This window comes from Phodopus roborovskii, unplaced genomic scaffold (genome assembly GCF_943737965.1).
Source record: "Phodopus roborovskii unplaced genomic scaffold, PHOROB, whole genome shotgun sequence".
NCBI lineage: Eukaryota > Metazoa > Chordata > Mammalia > Rodentia > Cricetidae > Phodopus > Phodopus roborovskii.
Genome location: NW_026126434.1, coordinates 29,878,412 through 29,898,114, shown reverse-complemented (window position 1 = coordinate 29,898,114; position 19,703 = coordinate 29,878,412). Strand labels below are relative to the sequence as shown.

Here is a 19,703-nt window from a genome sequence, read left to right as displayed (position 1 = left end):
TAAGTAAAGGCCAGACTAGCCTCAAACTCAAAAGATCTATCTTTGCCCCTTGAGAACTGGAATTAAAAGGGAATAGAGCCATGTGCCTGCCTCTTTCCTTTTGAGACAGGATCTCCTGTGGTTCGTGCTGGCCTTGAACTTGCTATGTAACCAAGGATGGTCTTGAACTCCTGATTCTTCTGCTTCTACTGCTGAAATGTTGAGATCACAAAGGAAAGCTACCATGTCCCGATTAGTATATATATCCCCTGACAATAAACAGTTTTTCGGACGCTGACATTTATTTCTCAAGATGGAAAGAGCTGAGCAAAGGGCTTAGTGAATCAACCCCATGCAGTGAGGTTAGCGGGCCCTTTGGGGTCACTCACTGGAGACAAGACAGTGGTCCATCCAGGTCCACATCCCAGGGTCACATTGGTGTATTTCCAAGGAGGGAGCCCTTCCAGTGGCCAGTGAAGGAGGTAGAGTGGTCTCCAAGGAAATGGGAAAGGACTTGGTGAAAAATGGGGTGGAGAGTGCCAGATGAGAGGGGTGGCTAGAAAGACCACTCTAGGCACTGTCCCACAAAACAAGTGGAACAATAGGGACATGGTCTTAAGGAAAGGGGCCAGGGGTGAGGGGAGAGCATGCTGGAGAGCTGGAGTTCTGAGGGAGAAAGGCTCAGGCTACAGCGGATGGGAGGGGCGCAGCCATGGACTGACTCAATGCAACAACCAGAGGCCAAGGCCAGCCAAGGAGGTGAGGGAAACGAGAGCCAGAGCAGGTGCAGGCCTTGGAGCTGGGCTGTTGCAGTTGTCCTTGTCACAGCAGGTGGTGTTGTAGTTCAGGCCCAGCTTGTGGTTGGTTTGGTTGAAAGCCTCCCTACAAGGCTCCTCTGGCGTGCCACAGCGCAGGTTAGAGAAAACCCACATCTTCCCTAGAGGCAGGAGCCAACAGAGAGGGGTCAGGAGTTGGCACTGGCTTGCCTGTGTCCACTGGCTCCTCTTCCTTCCCAAAGCTGCTGGGCTCCACCTTTCTTCTCTCTTCTTAGTCTAACCATCCCTCCTGAGTGTGAGCCGACACCCTGCTTCTAGTTCTAGGACCCCCTTCATGGAGTTGTCACAAACATTCACAGACAACAATGTCTGTAGATGCAGGTCAGTGCCTGGCACATAATCACCTTTGGCCACATGCTGCACCCCTGTAAAACTCTGTCCTAGCTTTGGATGAGCTTCAGTCCCACATAGCATCTCCCACCTGGCCCCTCCCTCCCAGAAAAGGAGATGTTACCAAGGTACACATTTGTCGTCAGGCATTTTTGGCCTGGCTCCAGGCGACAGGACTGGCGATCCACACATCCCAGCACGGGGACCTTGTAGCAGGAGTGACATCTAGTGTCAGCTGGGGAGATAAGAAGTCAGGCTGAGGTGAGGGGATGTCTCAGTCAGCTGGGTTAGGGGTGAGGGTGGAGAATGGCCCACAAGGCAGCCAGTGTCTCTGTCCTGCTTTGTTCACAGGGACAGAGCAGGTGAGGGCAAAGTAGGCGTTGTGTGGAGGTATCTGTTCTCCAAGTGGAAAGAACACACCCTAAATACCATCCTCCACCCAGCCTGTTTGGGATGAGTCAAGAATTATACTAACAAAAACTCAGGGCTGGGGATGGCTGGGATACAGGGAAGCTTGGCTGACAGAGTAGAGGTTGGGGGTAGGGGAGGATGAGACTTGAGATAGAAAGAAGAAATTATAAAGTGTGGGAGTCAGCAGCACCTTCAGAGGCGACATGGAATTGAGGCTGTAAGAAAGCCACCAGTGGCCAGCTTTAGAAGTTGACTGGACCTTTGCCAAGAGCTTGGGAAGAATCAGTCCTAAATGAATCCTCTTTATGACTGTTTTGGCTCTCACTCTATGGAAGAAGGGATAGCACTCTTGAGACATACCAGTGGATTGTCTTATCACCTAACAAAGATGGAGAGTGGGTGCAGAAGATGGCACGCCAGGATTCCTGTGTTGGCCAACTTCAGGTTTGAGCATGTAAAGTTCCATGAAAGAAAGGACTCCAGCGGGGGTGAAGGATCCTAGTGTGCCTCCAGGAAACCCATCTTACTCTAGGGGTAAGTGCTCTGGCATCCTCTCTAGAAGGCTCAGGGAGGGTCTCTGATTCTTTGGGAAGGCTATATGCAATCAGTGGAACCACCCAGAAGGCTTTGCATCCCTGGTAGGGAATATAGGAACATAAGGCGGGAAGGAACAAGCTGAGAAGGGCCATTGCTGAACACCTCAGTGAGGAGTAGAGTGGATGCTGGGGTTAGAATGAGAGCAACCTGCTCAGTGCAGGTGAGTGCAGGCTGGTACACTGGATCCTAGAGAACTGAGTGTTGGGATGGGGCTGGCCACAGAGAGTGTCCAGGAAGGAGGCATGCTGGAGTGGGAAATAGATCTGGTGCATGGCAGGTAAGAAGACTGGGCAGAAGAATTATGGGGGCCAGGAGGAGATGGTGATGGAGAGCAAGGTGTGACATTTGTATAATCCCAGCACTAACTTAGGAGGAAGAGACTGAAGGATCAGGAGTTCAAAGCTAGTTTTGGCTACACTGTTAGGGTCCAAGAATAATCCACCACAAAGACAGGGTTCAAGGAAGCCAAAAATAAAAAACAAATGAACAAAGTAAAACCCTGATATAGTAGGGAAGCCCCAGGTTTCAAAATCCAGTCTGGAACCCTGAGGCAGGAGCAGCAGTCGATTTTAAAAGGAAAAACCACAAGAGACAGCTCCCAAGTCCTGTCCAATTGTAATGTAACAGGGAAAGCAGAGAAGCAGTTGGGAACTTTCTATAGTGGAACACTTTCAGCCTATTAGGGAGTTCTGGTGGCTGGCTCTGGGCTAACCAGTCAGAAGGGGGTGAGATGTTTGTGGTGTCACCTCATTCTAGACTAGACATCTGCACTGCACGAGGGGGGCTGAGGGCTGCAACTCAGCCTCAGAAAAGTGTGGGTAGCAGCTCAGGGGCAGAGTGACAGACTAGGACAAAATGGAGTTTCTGTTGCTAACTGGGATCTAATAACATATGGCTCTGCAAAAAAAAAAAAAAAAGAAAGAAAAAGAAAGAAAGAAAGAAAAAGAAAAGAAAAAAGTAATGAAAAGAGGCAAAGAGGAAAGGAAAGAGAGGGTAGGGAAAGAAAGGAAAAGAAAATGAGAAAGGGGCCCATCACACTCAGACTCCTGATCACAGAGGCACTGGGGAGACTAAGCCAGTTAGGTTTGAAGCTTCTTGGGACCCTGAGTCTAGGGAAATATGGAGTATTGGGTAGGGTTGGGGTGGGGTCTGGGGCTCTCTGGCACTCACCTGAGACCCAGCAGCAGAGCAGGGCAGACAGAGTGAGCAGCAGCAGGTGTTTCATGGCGAGGGTGCTGACAGAGAATCTCAGGGATCCAGCTCTGAGAGCAGCCTTTTCAGAATTTATAATCCCAAAGGCCCCTCCCTTCCAGGCCTCTGCCCTCTGTGGTACCTCCCTCCCAATTTATACCCAGCTAACCAGAAAGAAAGATCAGAGATGGGGAGGGTCCAAGCAGGCCTGGGTGGGGAGGGGAGATGAGAGAGGAGGATAGGAGAGGACAAGTGTCACTAGTGGCCAACTCCATTTTGAATCTTGGTTTTAGGACCCCCAACTGAGGGCCCCACAGCTCTGAAGGAGCATCAGAAAAGTCTCTGTGACTTAAACAGCCACAGTGCAAGCTCCTGCTAGTTCTTAGGAAGTGAGCAATGGATTGTAGCCTGAGTTGATGATCAACTTTGGGTCCCTGGAGGTGGGGGGACATTGATCAAGGGCATTGATCAGGCAGAAATTGATGAAATGGACTGAATTAATGTAGATTCATTCCCCACCCTGTCTTCTAACTGATGCCCAGCCACAGGATAAAGGTTTGTGACATCACGGAGGGTTTCTGTGATGTCATAGATGTCAGCAGGGCTGAGGCTGTGCATCCTGAAGGACCACACCAATAAGCTAAAGATGTCCTCACACCACTGCGATTGGGTTTGGGAGGAGCATCGTGGGCACTCAGAGGTGAGATAGGAATAAGAGTAGAGGATAACGTCATGCATTGAGCATTCCTCTATGTCATCTGTTGTTTTAGTCATCTTCAATGTATTTATTTGGTTCTCACAGGCTTTTATCTCCATTTTCCTGATGAGGGGACAGGCAGAGGTGACTTGCCAGTTACAGTGTGGCAAAATCAGGATTTGAACTCAGGAAGCTGAGCTTCAGAATTTGTGGAACTTGGGGGTCATGTTAGTTTGCAAAAAAAAAAAAAAAAAAGCATAGAGCCTTTGCGAAAGATCTTGAGCACAAATTTTAAACGGTTTTAAAATATTTGAAGACTGCTAGTTTGGTTTATGAGGATTTCTAGAAGGATCCAGGAATTGGTGGCCCCTCTCTCTCTCTCCCTCTCCCTCTAGCTCTCGCTCTTATCTGTGTTCCCAGTCCTGTAGTATCCCCATCCTTGCCCCTCAGCTCCCCTCTTCCCTCCGGTTTCCCTGCTGATTCACTCCCGCCTCTGCCTACCACATCCCAGCTATGGCCCTGGTTCTGCAGCTGCTGCCTCTGTTGTTCTCAAGGGTCCAGGGCGATCTCCAGGGTAGGCCATCCCTGGGGAGTTGTGATGGGTTGAGACAGACTAGGGAGGGGGCTGTATATGTAATCCAGAATGGTAGAAGGGTAGAGTAAAGAGGGTGTGTGTGTGTGTAAGTGAGAGAGAGACAGACAGAGAGAGAGAGAGAGAGAGAGAGAGAGAGAGAGAGAGAGAGAGAGAGAGATCTAGCCTGGTAAACTAGCCCTAATCACCTCCCTCCCCCACCTTCCCTAGTTTCTCTGGAGGGCAGCCCTGGGGACCGGGTGAATCTTTCCTGCATAGGGGTCTCAGACCCCACCCGCTGGGCTTGGGCGCCTAGTTTTCCGGCCTGCCAGGGCCTGTCCAAAGGGCGCCGTCCGATCCTGTGGGCTTCGTCGAGCGGGACCCCAGCTGTGTTCGCACACTTCTCGGGTCGCCTGCGTTCCCTGGACACTGGTATCAAGCGGCTGGAGCTGGTGCTGAGCCCCGGGGACTCTGGCACCTTTTTCTGCAAAGGGCGTCAAGAGAATGAGAGCCGCACAGTGCTTCAAGTGTTGGGGGACAAGGCAGACTGCAGGGCTTCGGGATCTACTACACACGGTAGGTCGAGGCCCAGATGCGGAGGGGCACTTGGTTTGGATACACACCCTGGACAAAACTCGAGGCGGAGTCTTGTAGAGAGGGAGAACTAGAAAGACCCTGTGGTCATCACACCCCTGACCTCCGCATCCCTCCCCGCTTCGCGCATCTATCTCCCCAGGTTCCGGGTATCCCAAGGTCCTGATTCCTCTGCTGGTCCTTGGGCTGGGGCTGGGACTGGGTGCCTCGGGCTTGGTCTGGTGGCGGCGCAGGTGAGCACTGGAGGCGGAGCCTGTCTTAACAGGGTGTGACCAGTCAGGGTGGGGGTGGGGTGGGAGCAGAAAGAGGTGGGGCAGAGCCGTAACCTTAGTAAAAAACAAGAGGTATCTGGAGGCTTGGAGGTATTTTGAAGGCGAGAGGTCAGCCCTTGGGTGTTAGGCTACAGGGTGCTAGGCTACAGGCTGGAGTAGGGAGCCAGGCTGCAGGAACCAAACTAGAAGGGCAGAAAGCCCAAAGAGTGGGCGGGACCTGGTTCCGGAGGAGCCTAAGTTGTTTTGCTGGTCGGAGACTGCAGTTTGCACAGTTCTCATTGGCGCCGCCTGCGGCTGAGGAACCAGTAGGACGAGATTGGTGACTCTCCAAGGACTTCCTTACAGGCACTCGCCCCCGCCCCCGCCCCCGCCTCGACCACTCCCCACATTTGGTGAGATTAACGGCACCCCATTTTTCTCTCTCCTACCCGAACAATCCCTAACCCTGAGTTCTTGAGTCTGAGTCCTTGCCGGTAGCAGGCAAAGTTGGTCATTTTGTCTTCATCCTTCAGCTCTGATCCTCCCTCCCACTTAGCTCCAGTCATAAATGCTGAGCCGCAGAGTCCTTTAGAACAGGAGTACAAGAATTCAGGCCACCTGGACCAGGAGCCGGTAAGGGCCTGGGGATAGGAAGGACTTAGGGCAGAATCCCGAAGGAAAGGGGGAAAGAAAAGGCCTAGTTTTGTTGTTGTGGAGCAGCTGTGTAATTCCAGAACCCTGGAGATTTAAGAGTCCAGATTTTGTTAGTCTCCTCTGCCCACGGGGTGGGGGGGGGGAAGGGGAGATGCGGGGCGGGGTTGATTGCTGAGACCATCTGCCTTCCCATCTACCTCCTTCAGAGCCTGCACTATGCTGATCTGGACCACTCAGTCCTCGGGAGCCACCGCCGGATGCCCACAGTGGTTCCTGGTGATGCTTCCACGGTCTATGCGGTTGTAGTTTAAAGGGAAACTCTTGCTCTCCAAACCGCCCAATCTGGGGCTTCTCTTCACTCAGCTGAAGGGGGAGGCACCATGGACAGAGGCAATAGTCTTAAGAGTCTGGACACCTAAGTTGTATCTGCAAACTATTCAAACTATTCGGCTTTTTAAGCCACTCCCATCTCCTATAATATCTTTCCTTCACCACTGGTGCCCTCTCTATAGATGACCAAGCTATCGTAAGTTTTAACTCCCAATGGATATCCTGTCTGTTTCCTCTCCAAACAAGCATTTTGAACTTAAGGCAATCGCTCGCTTCCTTTTCCTGCCTTATTCCATTCCCTGTGCTCATTAGCTGCAGCTGCTCATCTACTGTCTGTAAGGTTGCCAGTGATGTCCTAGACCACATGGTAACATTCACGAACTTGTCCTTAGATCACCTCTCTTTAAACCCTCGTTTACTTTGTCGCTAAAGACTTTCTTCTAGATGCCCTGCCACTGTTTGCCTTTCTCCTTACTCCTCTTCTAGGAAGCTAGCCAACCCTCAGCCCCCTTCCCTCCAACCCAGATCTCAGAGTTGGCACACCCTGTCCAGCTGGCCTCGGGCATTTTACACAAAGCATATCAAAACTGACTTAGTCATTTCCCAAGCTATTCCCCGGTCCCTCCTCTGCAGTCTCATGACCAACCCAAGTTGCCCAAGCCAGAAACTGGGAGTGAGAGGACACCAAGTCCTTCTCTCCCACACAGGGACTTATAAAGCTCCCCCTACCCCATCTTTCCTTTAAAAACAGGCTCTCCTGTAGCTGAGGCTAGCTTTGAACCCCTGATCCCTGTCTCTCCACCTTCAGTGCTGGGGTTACAGACATGCACCAGCACACAATGCCTTGTCTTAGTGTTACTGTCAAATCTTTACCTATCTCCATGTCTAGTGCTGCCACCAGAACGTACTCTCATCATTGCTGCATGGGTGGCCCACAGTCCCTTCTGGTCCTCCTGCCCTCCAGAGCATCCACCACAGCTCCTCTCTCCTGAGGCTTCGGCTTTGGGGTCACAGGTGCTGCAGCCCTTTGTGTACTCTTAGGCTTATCTGCCATTTCCTGTGTACATGAGCCCAGTTTACATTATCCACAATTTCCTCCCTACAATATTCATTGGCCCAATGAAATAAATTCCATCTCCTGGATTCCTTCTCCCTCTTCCTCACTTACTGTCTCGATAATTATTTATCTTCGGGATTTCACTCAAATGTAGCCTTTTCTGGGATACCGGTCCTCATCCCAAATGCTCGCCCACTCCTGCATAAAAATCAATGCCCTAGAAAGCCCCCTAATTTTTCTCAAAGACTTCTGAAAACCATCCCTGTCTGCCTAACCTGTCTGATTCAATGTTGACCCTTGGTACATGGATAAATGTGTGTCCTGGAAAACACTTGTTTATCAAATGAAGGTGGACTGGCAATCTACCAGTGTCTGAATCATCCGACATTTAGATAGATTCAGAAAGTGATCCACCCATACATGTAATCCCTTTTTCTGTGTTGGATATATACTCCCCACAACAGCCTCTTACCCCCTCTTTGTACCTGAGCCCTATCACAGGGCCAGGAGTGAGACATCCCCCAACTTCAGGTTTCAGCCACGCCCATTCCTTTGTCCCAGTGAGACATCAGCCACAACCCCACCTAAAAGGCCAATTTTATTTTATTGGTTTTGACAGAGAGGACTCACCCAATGGCTCCTATCCTTTGTTTCACACTAAGCCCTCCCTTGTCCTGGGGCACGGCCCCACTACTACCTACTTCCCATCCTCTATTACCTGAATCTACCCCTAAACAGCTCTAATCCGGCCAGTTGGAGCCCCAAACCCAGGCCCTCAGCAGTGGGGGCGTGTGCTGAGCACCAGGCAGAGAGAACTGAGGCCAGCTCCAGCCTTCTCCAGTTCTGAGCAGGATACGGGTACCAGGGTGACGTCAGAGAGCTTCTGTAGACCCTGTGGGGAGGACACCCAAGGTGTTTTGATACCAGAGCCAAGCTCCCCTCTAGCCAGTTCCTAGTGGCCCCACCCAGGCTTCTGAAGAAAAGGTCCCCTCCTTTCTTCCACTGGTAAAGATGGACTTCTTTCTCTGGTTGGTGGAGTTTGCCCCTCCCTCACCTCCTGGCTGTTGGGCAGGTCCCCACCTCCGCGATGCAGGAGGAAAGGAGTGGTACCAGGCAACCCAGGTCGCAGAAAGAGACAGTCAGCAGCTGCATCATCTGGGAGGGTCAGAGAAGCGTAGGGGTGATCGGTCAGCGCTGCCATTGCCTGAGAGAGGAAGATTGTGTTAAGTTCGCCACAGCGGAGCTTCGCCTGACATAGCACATAGTAAAGGCTTGTGACAAGGGTTACACATTTGTGAGATAATGACAGCAAGTATATAATGCCTGCTGTGCCGTACAAAGTCAGTTTCAAGGTCTCAAGCACTTTTAGCCACCATTTGCTTTTACAGCCCCTCTCTAACTCTTTTTTCTTCTGTTCCCTTTGTTTACTAGGGCGTCCTTTTGCGTTAGACATCTTAGTGAGGACAAGGGCTGAGAGCAATTCCCCCAAGCTAGACAGATTCCCTGCCGCCCCTGCCCTGAGTCACGCCCACTTTGTAGGTCACACCTTCACCATTAGCCCTGCCCCGCCTCACCCTGACAGCTTTTTGGGCAGCTTCGCTGCTTCCAGCCACCACAGTGCGGGGTCCCCCCATGCCACAGAGGCCGCGCAGGTGTGAGGCTCCCGAGACCGGCACGGTGGAGACGGCAAAGTCCTAGAGGGAGCAAAAGGATTTAGGGGTGCATAAGGAGCCCAGAGCAAGCCCTCTGGCACCCTCTCTGGCTCCTCTCCCCAAGCTACTTTTGGTTTCTCACCCGGAAGGTGTCTGCCACGATCTCAGCTCCTCGGTGATTGGTCCACTTGGAGAGACCTACGAAAAACTCCCGGCCTGAATCCAGGAGGCCGCGGAGGTTTGAGGGCCAGAGTTAGTGAATCAAGATCTGAGATCTGGTCTCCCAAACCTGCTTCCCTGTGCTAAGCCCCGGGGGGTGCTGTCCATCCATAGTCTCACCCGTGAAGAGGACGTCGGTGCCGTCCAGCGTCGCGCTCTCATCCCCAATCTCCACAATCCGGAGCCCCAAGTCCTGCAGTGCTTTGCGGACTCCATCAACCTTGGAGAAAAGAGCTTGAGCTGAGACATCCTCACTATTTCCTGTCAATCCGAGACATCCAGCCTCCTCCCCGCCGACCGCTACCCCCACCCTGGCGCTCACCTCAGGCCTACGAGCTGGGCTCCAGGGCCGCGTGATTAGGGCCGTGTCTCCTTGGATCACGGCTGTGTCACCAAGCAGTGGTCCCAGCGGCAGTGACTCCTCGGGAGGCAGTTCAAGTAGCTGCAGCCCTAGTCGTTGCCTCAGTTTACCTCCTAGTACTCCATGCTCCCTTTGAGCTTTAGCCAGGTCCAGAGCCGGAAGACCAGCCCCCGCGCCCTCCCCGGATGCCAGGCTCTCGGGGACACCCCGGATCAGGGCATGGGAACAGCGACCCAGCCCCTCCCCCGGCGTCCCCATTCCATCCACACAGATGCCCCTTCCAGCCAAGCTGATTTCTCTTCACTTGTCTGGGAGAAGAGATAGAAGGGGGAGGGGGTAGTAGAGAAAGACCAGCAGAGAAGAGAAAGGGGGAGTGTTAAAAGCTCCTGGGTCTTCCTCGGGCCATCTCCAGGCGCCCCTCCCACTCTGCTCCACCCCCTTCAGACCTTCTAGTCCTGTGTGGACCCCGCTCAGCCTCCTCTCAGCAGGAATCTGCTTTAAGAGGCGCCCAAGGAACAAGACTTGGATTCTTAATCTCCCAAACACCTGTTGCCCCTGCTCGGGGGCTCCTCTAGGTCCCTGCCCCGCGCCCCTCCTGGCAGCCGCTAGGATGCGCTCACTCTCCAAAAATGCGGCGGCCCCGCCCCCTTAACTCTCAGCTGCTCGCAGCAGGGGGGACCCGAAGTCCTGCCAGGAACCCTCAGAGGTTATGGGACAGGAAAAGAAAGCTGGGTAGTGAATCGGGGGCCCGGGATGTGGAAGCCACGGATGCTTGAAGGAGAAAAGAGGAGAGGGGCAAGCTGGAGGAATTAGAGTCTAAGGAGTTAAGCATCTTCCCTCTCCACCCTGGCTGATCATGCTGCCCTTCGAGCGACCCAGTATAAACCAGACTTAGTCCCGGAGGACTGGGAGAGGTCTTAAACGAAATCAGGAGGGCGGGGAAACGGGGGGCGTGGAACCACTCCTGGCTTCAGAGCTCCCCTGTCCATCTTCCACCAAAGTCTAACCCGTCCAGGTCCTCGCCCAAGTGCAGGTTATTCGCACACTCTGTCCGTTGCAGCACACTCTGTCCGGCACCGACCCAGCACCCCCAAACTCCAGCCTCTCCATACCGTTAGGGGACAGCCCCTGCTCCAGACTCACCAGCGTCCACCTCCACTCCGGCAGCGTTGTGATTTCGGCCTTGACCCCACCCCCAGAAGAGAGAGTTGTTGAGGATGGGAACCTGAGTCTTCAAGCTGGGGAGACTAGGAGCTTGGGTTCTTGAGGGGTTCCCCGGGTAGGCGAGCTCACATACGGCGATGGGGCGGGGGCGCGATGGTGTGGCGGCTCCGGGGCATTGTCTAAGCGGGACAGGGCGGGGCTTTCCGAGACCACGCCCATTCCGCCCTGCTAGGCCGCGCCCATTCCTCTAGGACTGAGAACCCACCCACCCCTACCCCCCACCTCCGAGCTCTGGCACCGCCTCAAGAGCGAAGCCCAGGCCCACTCTGATCCCGCTGGCCCCGGCTGCGGGGCTTCAAACAAGAGGTGGACCACACAACAGCCCTCTAATGGACGGATGCAGAACATGGCAGCCCTTGTACAAACACTCCTTCCCTAATTCTTGGCAGATGCCCTGAGCTTAAGATCACAGACCCTGACCCTCATTTCATGCCCGCTACACGGTAAGCCCTGTTCATGTAAAAACAACAGATTTTCATTCTGTATTTTATTACTGAAATACGTTGTCCTACCCATCCCACCCCACAATAAAAATCTTACCCTTGTCGCCTATCCTTTCCCCCACTCCTCCCCCAGCCCAACACTTGTGCCCTGGATTTCCTGACCACTGGCTATTCAGGAGTGTGTCCATTCGGTGGCCTCCCAGAGTGTCTATAGCGAGCACAGAGTGGGTGAAGGAGTCTTTAAAGGGGGCTCATTTCAGGGCCTTGGCCACTTGCTCATAGGCCAGCTCTATCTCCTCGTCATCTGGACAGGTGGAGGCGAATTCTTCCCGAGCGTAAGCATTGCTCAAGTACCGATGCACTCCACGGAATGCCTCTGGGATGGTGAAGCCTCTGTACTTTTTACACACCACCTGGAGGGTGGAGAAAGGTTGGCACGTTAGTCCCAGGGAAGTCGAGCTTGCTTTGCTCTGGAGCTGTTGGACATTCTCTTCCTCCAGGGTCTTCTAGACTACCTTGCTTCTTAACAAATATTTTTACTGCTGTTTTGAGACAGGGTCTCTCTATGTAACTCGGGCTAGTCTCCAGAACCTTCTCCCTTAGCCTGAGAGTTGGAAGTACAGGTACGCACCCCCATGCCTAGAGTCCTTAAATTTTTTATTTTTAGATTTATTTTTATTTCATATGCATGAGTGTTTTGTCTACACAATGGTGCTCCATGTGTGTACAGAGCCTGTTAAGGCCACAGGAGGGCGTCAGATCCTCTGGAAGGCATTACAGATAGTTGTTAGCTACCCTCTGGGTACGGGGAACTGAACCTGGGTGCTCAGGAATAGCAGCCAGTTCTCTTCACTACTGAGTCATCTCTCCAGTCACATTAGAGTTCTCTTACTAATTCTTTTTTGTTTTTGTTTTTAAAGACATGGTTTCTTTATGTTGCCCTGGCTGTCCTGGAACTCACTCTGTAGACCAGGATGGCCTCAAACTCAGAGATCCACTTGCCTCTGCCTCCCGAGTCCTGGGATTAAAGGCGTGTGGCACTGCTCAGCTTCCTGATAATTCATATCTTAGCTTCCATTTGAAATCTCCAAAATGGCTTGCTCAACTTTTCATTTTCTGAAACCCCATTAGTAATAGCAGCTCCTTTCCAAACCCAACATCTGTGGTCCAACTTTTCTCCTCTTGACTAAAAAGAAAAGTCAGACATGGTGAGGCACACCTTTAATCCCAGCATTAGGAGGACTAAATAGAAAAACCCTGTCTCAAGAAACCAAAGTAATAATGTGAAGATGGGCTAAAGAAATGGCTCAGTGGTAAAGAACACCCACTACTCTTGTAGGAGTCCATGGCTTGATTTCCCTCACCTACAGGGGTAGCTCCAGTTTTAAGGGCTCTAACTCCCTGCACCTGCAATCATGTAATTAAAAATGAATACAAAGAAAGGGGGCTAGGGATGTGCTAAGCCCTGGGTTCCAACACACACACACACACACACACACACACACACACACACAGGAAAAGACAATTAGCAAAGTGTAACATTATTTTTGTAGTGGATTTTGTCTCTTCATTTGATGTTCAGGTCATGTATCATTACCTTGACGTGAAAGTTTTATATTCTATTCGATTTCAACCTTTTGTGGGCAAGTACAATTGAATGTCATTTGGTTCTTTTCTTTGTTGTTTTTTAGGATGGAGGAGACTATTATTATTTGAAACAGTGTTTCATTCTGTAGCTAAGGCTGGCCTCCAACTCAGCCTGGAGAATGCTGAGGGTCACAGGAACCAGCCACTTTGCCCTGCTCTCTCACTGCCTAGTGCTACTCATCTGGTGGGGCAGTGACAATGAGCCTCTGCTTTACCAAATCACACTGTAGCAAATGGCTGCTCATGTCTTCCTTGAGAGGAAATGGGAGGCCTGAGCTATATAGAGAGTTACTGTGTAGACTTGGGAGAATCCTGCTTTGTTTAAACTTGGGCTTTGGCAGTGGTACAGATGCAGGAAAAGCCTTCTTGGAAGTAACCCTGGACACAAACAGGCAGGCAGGCAGACCCACATACACACACAAATCTGGAGTGGAGTGTCACTCTTGATCAGACACTGTATAAACTTGGCTTGTATCATCAAATGTAATTCTCTTAATTGGGCAACAACTGCTAAGCGATGGGCTAGCATCCCTGGGCAGGGTCCACCATTGGTAACCTACAGAAATGGTTCTAAGAAAGATGTCACCTTGGGGTGCTGAGATTGTTCCACTTGCAGCCAAATCAGGTGACCAAAGTTCAGTCTTTAAGATCCACAGGGCTGGGGGAGAGAACCTACTCCCTCAAATTGTCTTGTGACTCCCATACCCCGTTTGTTACCTGAAAGATTCGTTCCATCCCCTCCTCTCACAGTGATCACCCACCTGTACGATATGAAGCTTTGGCAACAGGTTACAGTCAGCCAAGGTGAGCTCATTGCCATCCAGAAACTTCCTCTGAGAGATGCCCTCATCTTCAGCGCTGGTTTCATCCACTTCTTCTGGGAGGGGGGATGTCAAGTAATTATCTAGTACCTTCAGAGCTTTCAGGAGCCCCTTCTCTAGGTCTGTGTGAGAGAGGGAAAGCTGATTAGAACCTTAAACACTGGGGAGATGGTATGCCCAAAAACAGTCATCAAGTCATGTGAATAGCTAAGAGGTAAAGTACCTACTTAGCATGTGTGAGACCCTGAATCTGATTTTAAAAACCAACAGCACCATGAATGCTATTGTTAAATTGTGTATGTAAGATGCGTGTGTATAGATGTCTGCATTCGTGTGGAGGATAGGGGTCAATATCCAGTGTTTTCCTCAATGACTCCACCTTCTTTTTCTTTAAGATTTATTTATGTATTTTTGTTTATGTACAAGTATGTGAACCTGTAGGAGTATACATATACCTTGTGCATGCAGGAGCCTGAGGGAGCCAGAAAAGGGTTCAAGTCCCCAGGAACTGGAGTTACAGATGTGGGTGCTGGGTACCAAACCCTGGTCCTCTGGAAGAGCAGTGAGTGTTTTTAACTATCTTTCCAGTCCCCACTTTATTTTATACAAGGTCTCTCTCTGAACTTAGAGCTCACCAATTTGACTAGACTAGCTAGGTGGCCTCCAATCTAAGCCTCCTTCTATCTCTACCTCCCCAGCAATAGGATTATAGTAGCTACCCATCCGGCCTGAATTTTGACATGGGTGCTAAATACACAAACTCAGGTGTTCATACTTGCATGGCAAGCACTCTATTAATAGACTGAGCTATCTCTCCAGCCCATGGCTTGTGATTTATTCCCCAAGTGCTAGAAACTGAGTGTAGGGTTTCACTCACTAGTCAAGCTATGTTCGCTGAATCACACCTCAACCTCCTAGTTCAATCAATCTACAACCCACATCTCACTTACTTCTCATATCAGCTCAGGGGATGGATGTTATCCCACTTACAGATCTTCAAGCAGATTTAGAAAGGTGCAGAGACCTTCTCAGAATCAACCCCCAACTCCACCAAAAAGCAAAATAATTATGTAAAAACAGAAAAAAAAAAAACTGTCCATGAACCTGGTAATGCTGTAGTACATGTAGTGGTGTGTGGGGCACACATGAGGGTGTGCTTTAAAAATTAACTCTAGCAGGGTGGTGATGGTGCACACCTTTAATCCCAGCACTTGGGAGGCAGAGGCAGGTGCATCTCTATGAGTTTGAAGCCAGCCTGGTCTACAGAGTTCCAGGACAGCCAGGGCTACACAGAGAAACCCTGCCTCATAAATAAATAAATAAATTCTAGAGGGTGGGGGAGATTTGGTGGGTACCAGCACATGCTGTATAATCATAAGAACCTGGTTTCAGATGTTGGCACCCACTTAAAAAGCTGTTTGTGGGAAAACAAAAAAAAAAAAACAAAAAAGCTGTTTGTGGGCTGGAGAGATAGCTCACCAGTTAAGAGCACTGGCTGCTCTTCCAGAGGACCTGGGGTTTGATTCCCAACATCTATAACTCTAGCCCCAGAGAAACTGACACCCTCTTCTGGCTTCCTCAGGCACTGAACATATGTGGTGCACGAACAGACATTCAGGCAAACACATACATAAAAATAAAATCTCAAAAAAAAAGAAAAAAAAAAAAAAACCCAAAACAACCCCAAACCCCAAAAGTCTTGACATTGAGACAGCAGAGACTAGAGGGATAAAGCTGCAGTGGAGGTCTAAAAGAGGCCTGGGAGCACCTGCTCCATCTCTCTGACAGCCAAACTCCCAGGGGCTCCTGGTGCCGCTTAACCCTGGGGTCTTCTCTAGGACCTAAGCCTCTGCTCTGTGAGACTCACTGTCATTGAGTGCCGGGTTCGAGTTCTTGATGTAGGCAGAAAACTTGGCAAATATGTCCAGCCCTGAGGTGTTAGACTCAGGGTTCAGAGCAGCCAGCTTTGGGTACCTGGAAGGCAGAGGGAGAGAGACAGTAGAGCCCTTTCTGGAGGAGACTCAGCACTACTGTGTCTCCTCAATCTTTGTTCTCCAAAGCACCACAGCTCTTTCTCCTCTTCCCAATTGCCCCTGTACCTGGGAGGGCACAGCACAGCTTCCAGAAATTCCTCAATCTTGTTGGTGTCTGTGTGTACTTCAGTACCATACAGCAAGAATGGGAGTTGTCCACCCGGACAAAGTTTTTGAACGGTTTCTGTCCGTCTAGAGAAGGGGCCAGGCATCAAGAGATTAAAAAGGGGATCAGAAGCAGAAACAGGGACATTGAGATGAAGGAGAAATTAATTTGTCCCTGCTGAGCTTTAAGACAGAGGGCTCGTGTAAGTGAGCGCGTGCATACAAATGCACACGCATTTAACAAGGGATGCTTAGAGGAACGGAAGTGGGCCCACCTCTTGGTGTCCACGGTGGTGACGTTGAAGGTGACTCCCTTGAGCCAGAGCACCATGAACAGTCTCTGGGAGAAGGGGCAGTTCCCAATCTTGGCCCCATCACTGCCAGCCTGAAAAGCAACCCCAGCCCAGCATTAGGTCTGGTGCACCCCATCCTTACTAGGAGATTCTCTGCATCCCCTGCTAGTTCTGACATACACACTGCTATACTCTTTGAGCTACCCCCAGGGCTCTGTTATTTTCCCCTTTAGGCCTGGGTCAAACCTACGACAGACCAATGAATAAATTTCCAGCAAAGGTAAGCTCATGGCATTCCAGTAATTGGCAGGTGGGAGGAGGCAGAGGAGCAGTTAAATCTTGGCAAGCTTCAAGAATCCAAATCCAAAAGGCAAAGAGTAGGGGACTTGGTGGGGTTGCAGCCTCCTGGATTCTCAAGAGGGAGAGACTAAGAAGAACTAAGGGTGGGGGTGGGAGCTAAGGGGGTTGGAAACCAGGGTCCGCATTCACTAACCCTCATCCAAGCTGTTTCTGGAGGCTGGGCGGGCACTGGAGTGGACCTAAACCTCACCTGAGAGATATGGAGGGCCTAACAAAGGGGGCAACTCTTTAATTGGGTGCAGGTGACCTCATCCCCCAAGGGACACCTCCCCCTAGACTGAGGATGATTCATCTCCGTGTCTTCAGGCCTCAGCAGTTTCCTTCCTGGCAAGGAAGTGGGGGCAGGGACCTAGACACAGAGGCTGAGGCAGCTGGGGCCACTCTTATAGTTCCCTAAACCTTCCCTCTCGCTGCTGGTCCTCCTAGATGGTGCACTCTCCTCTTCCCAAGTGCCCCTGTACCTTCTCCAAGGTCCTCCTCACAGGACACAAAGCCAGAATCTCTACAGCATCGCTCACCCAGGAGTAAAAATAGTCCCTGGAGGCGAGTGTGAAGTAGGGACCACACCTAAGGGGCGGACCCAGGCTCCAGTTGGCTTCCTTGGGCCAAGGAAGTGGCAATGGCGGCCAGGGAAACCCCATCGAAAAGGAGAAACAGACAGGATGCACGTGAACACATAGGCAGAATTCAGCCGACCGACACAGATAAGGCACACACCGACACAACGACAATATGTGGGAACAAAATGGGGGAAATAGTGAAAAGGAAGGGCCCACGAAGGGAAGGTAGGGAGAAAGTGCACACAGGGAGAGAGAGAGAGGAAGGCAGGGGGCAGGAGGAGGAGCGGTGCTGGAGGGGGACAGGCCTGAGTAGACAGGAAAGCTTCAGCCAGTGGTTTGGTTTCCTTACCCAAAAGCAGAGACCCATCTCTCCTTGACCACACCCACAGACAGGAGAAAGAGTGTGATGTGTGTGTGTGTGTGTGTGTGTGTGTACCTTCTCTTCCATACCCCCAGCCTGGCATTGTACCTGACCCAGGGGGGTCTCCTGTCCCCACCGGAGCTCTCTTCCCCTCTCTTCATTAGCAACTATTACTAAACTTTAATCTCCTTCTTGCCTTCTAGATTCTGGCTTTCCTCAACCCAACCTGCCCCTTCCTGAAAGGTCCTTCCTTCCACTGTGCGGACACACTCCTTCAGTCTCACCAGATGTCTCTGTCTATCTCTGTCTCCCTCAGTGCCCACCTCTCTGTCTTTTTTAGGGCCACATGTCCTAGCCGATTCTCCTTTGACCTTCTCAAACCCCGCCACTGTCCCCTTCTCAGTCCCTGGTCGCCTGTACCGCGCACCACACCCCATTCAGTCTCCTGAAATCCCCCACTTTCTCTCTTTTAGGTTGCTGGAAATCTCTTCCACAAACTTTTCAGGGCAAGTCCAGAACTCTCATTACCGTCTCACAAGTCCCCCCCCCCCCCGTCATCCTCCAGCAGGATAGCACCGGGGCTGGGGGTGGGGTCAACGAGGAAAGGGGTTGGGGAGTTAGGGCTGGAGCCCAGCCGAGGAAAGGGAAGGATTGGCTTGCAGAAAGTCTGAGCGTGGCCGAAGAAAGAGGTGCTCTCACCTTCACGAACAGTTCGACCTGAGGTTGTTCTTCGGCCATGGTTGCGTCGGGGACCAGGAAGCAGCCGTCGCTGGGGGAACTGGGAGGGGCCGGGGCCAGGGAAGGCGGGTCTCACAGTCGGGGATCCTCTCCTCCAGACTCAGAGCTGTTCCTTCGGCCGCAACCCAAATCCGATCAGTTCCTTTCGTTCGCTCCAACACAGCTTCCCACCGGCTCCGTACACCCCACACCCAGTTTCTCCACCTCGGTCCCCTCCCGTTTAGCTCAGGGAGCAGCTGACTCACCGGCCAGCCCCGCCCTGAACCTGGGGAGGGGACAGGAGAGGGAGGGACTCGAGGATCGTGAGAGTGGGTCGGACAGAGGCCTGTGGACCACAGGAACAAGGGAGGGGTGTTAGGAGGGAGGCCCGGGGAGGGGTTCCCTTGATTCTCTGACCTTTCTTGAACACAGCACCTTTTTCGTGCCTCAGTTTCCCCGCTTCACTGATGAGAAGGGTGGCCCACTCTTCCACAGGGACACTTGGAAATAGCTAACCTCACACGAAGGTGCACAAGTGGGGCTTGAGGTTGGACGGGTTCTGCGATCTTTTTAGTCACAGCCAGCCTTCCTGTTTGCTAGGACTCTGCCCTGTATGTGCGTGCGTGTGCGTGGAGGGGGACATGGAAGGAGATATTGAGGTTGGGCTATGTGGCTTGGGGAAAGGCATGAACTAGGAGAGAGCGCCAGAGGCCTGATTCGAGGGAAACAGGAAGCTGAGTCCCAGACTTCACAGCAGGGGGCGGTCCTCTGGAAGCCTGTCAATGCCTAGACTTCCCCATCCTGGGCCCCTTACCCTCCTCTTGCTGGTAAAGGTTGCCTTGGAGACGGGGTTATCCTGACTCTATAGGATAACACTAGGGCTCATCCTGGGATGGGTGGGGTATCGGCTGGTTCTATCGTGAGAAGAAAGCAAAGGTCAGACAGATCTGTATGCGTGGAGTCCTGGGAGGATATCTAAGTAAATAAGAAGGCAGAAGAAAAAGTAAATCTTTTCCTGGGAGGCTTGATTTTCGAGTTACTATCTAACTTTACTATCTATTTAAAAAAAATCTAAAATATGTCTGCCAATATTCCAGCCTCCACGCTCTATGTTTCTCTATTGTCCAACCATCCTTTTTCTTTTCTACTCATCATCTGTCCAAAACAGCTCTCCATTTAGAGGAAAACATGCTGGACTTAGCAAGACCTAGAAACAAAATTAGGCTGGAAACTGAGAAAGAGAGACTTTGAGGGCTGGGTGAGTGGTGCAAATGTTGCTGGAAACCAACAGTTAGTGGCTTCCTCTTAGCTTCCTCTTCCAGGGGCTTTCTCCTCCCTGGAAGGGGGGTGGGTGGCGGCGGCGAGGCTTATCTTTCTCCTCAGAAAGACAGAATATTCTTGGTATTTGG

General features: G+C 51.5%; 5 protein-coding genes across 5 annotated transcripts in view; 1 reads left to right on the top strand and 4 right to left on the bottom strand.

Moving 5' to 3' along the window:
- Bag6 (BAG cochaperone 6) overlaps positions 1-19,703 on the bottom strand; it is a 115,532-nt gene that overhangs the window by 74,104 nt on the left and 21,725 nt on the right. The window lies entirely within an intron of this gene.
- On the bottom strand, positions 262-3,827 carry Ly6g6c (lymphocyte antigen 6 family member G6C). Its single transcript, XM_051187353.1, has 3 exons — positions 3,324-3,827; positions 1,270-1,380; positions 262-916 (listed from the first exon to the last, which is right to left on the bottom strand). Exons 1-3 carry the CDS (start codon positions 3,376-3,378, stop codon positions 702-704), a joined length of 381 nt encoding a protein of 126 aa, XP_051043310.1. The 5' UTR covers positions 3,379-3,827; the 3' UTR covers positions 262-701.
- Mpig6b (megakaryocyte and platelet inhibitory receptor G6b) lies at positions 4,442-7,604 on the top strand. Its single transcript, XM_051187355.1, has 6 exons — positions 4,442-4,615; positions 4,844-5,188; positions 5,349-5,439; positions 5,824-5,870; positions 6,014-6,090; positions 6,318-7,604. Exons 1-6 carry the CDS (start codon positions 4,555-4,557, stop codon positions 6,420-6,422), a joined length of 726 nt encoding a protein of 241 aa, XP_051043312.1. The 5' UTR covers positions 4,442-4,554; the 3' UTR covers positions 6,423-7,604.
- Positions 8,079-10,977, bottom strand: Ddah2 (dimethylarginine dimethylaminohydrolase 2). The gene is made up of 7 exons (XM_051187347.1): positions 10,874-10,977; positions 9,692-10,038; positions 9,490-9,589; positions 9,293-9,366; positions 9,073-9,192; positions 8,553-8,702; positions 8,079-8,390 (listed from the first exon to the last, which is right to left on the bottom strand). The coding sequence occupies exons 2-7, from the start codon at positions 9,986-9,988 to the stop codon at positions 8,274-8,276; spliced, it is 858 nt and encodes a 285-aa protein (XP_051043304.1). The 5' UTR covers positions 9,989-10,038; positions 10,874-10,977; the 3' UTR covers positions 8,079-8,273.
- Clic1 (chloride intracellular channel 1) lies at positions 11,424-18,492 on the bottom strand. Its single transcript, XM_051187348.1, has 6 exons — positions 18,277-18,492; positions 16,279-16,388; positions 15,965-16,090; positions 15,733-15,839; positions 13,806-13,987; positions 11,424-11,810 (listed from the first exon to the last, which is right to left on the bottom strand). The coding sequence occupies exons 1-6, from the start codon at positions 18,313-18,315 to the stop codon at positions 11,649-11,651; spliced, it is 726 nt and encodes a 241-aa protein (XP_051043305.1). The 5' UTR covers positions 18,316-18,492; the 3' UTR covers positions 11,424-11,648.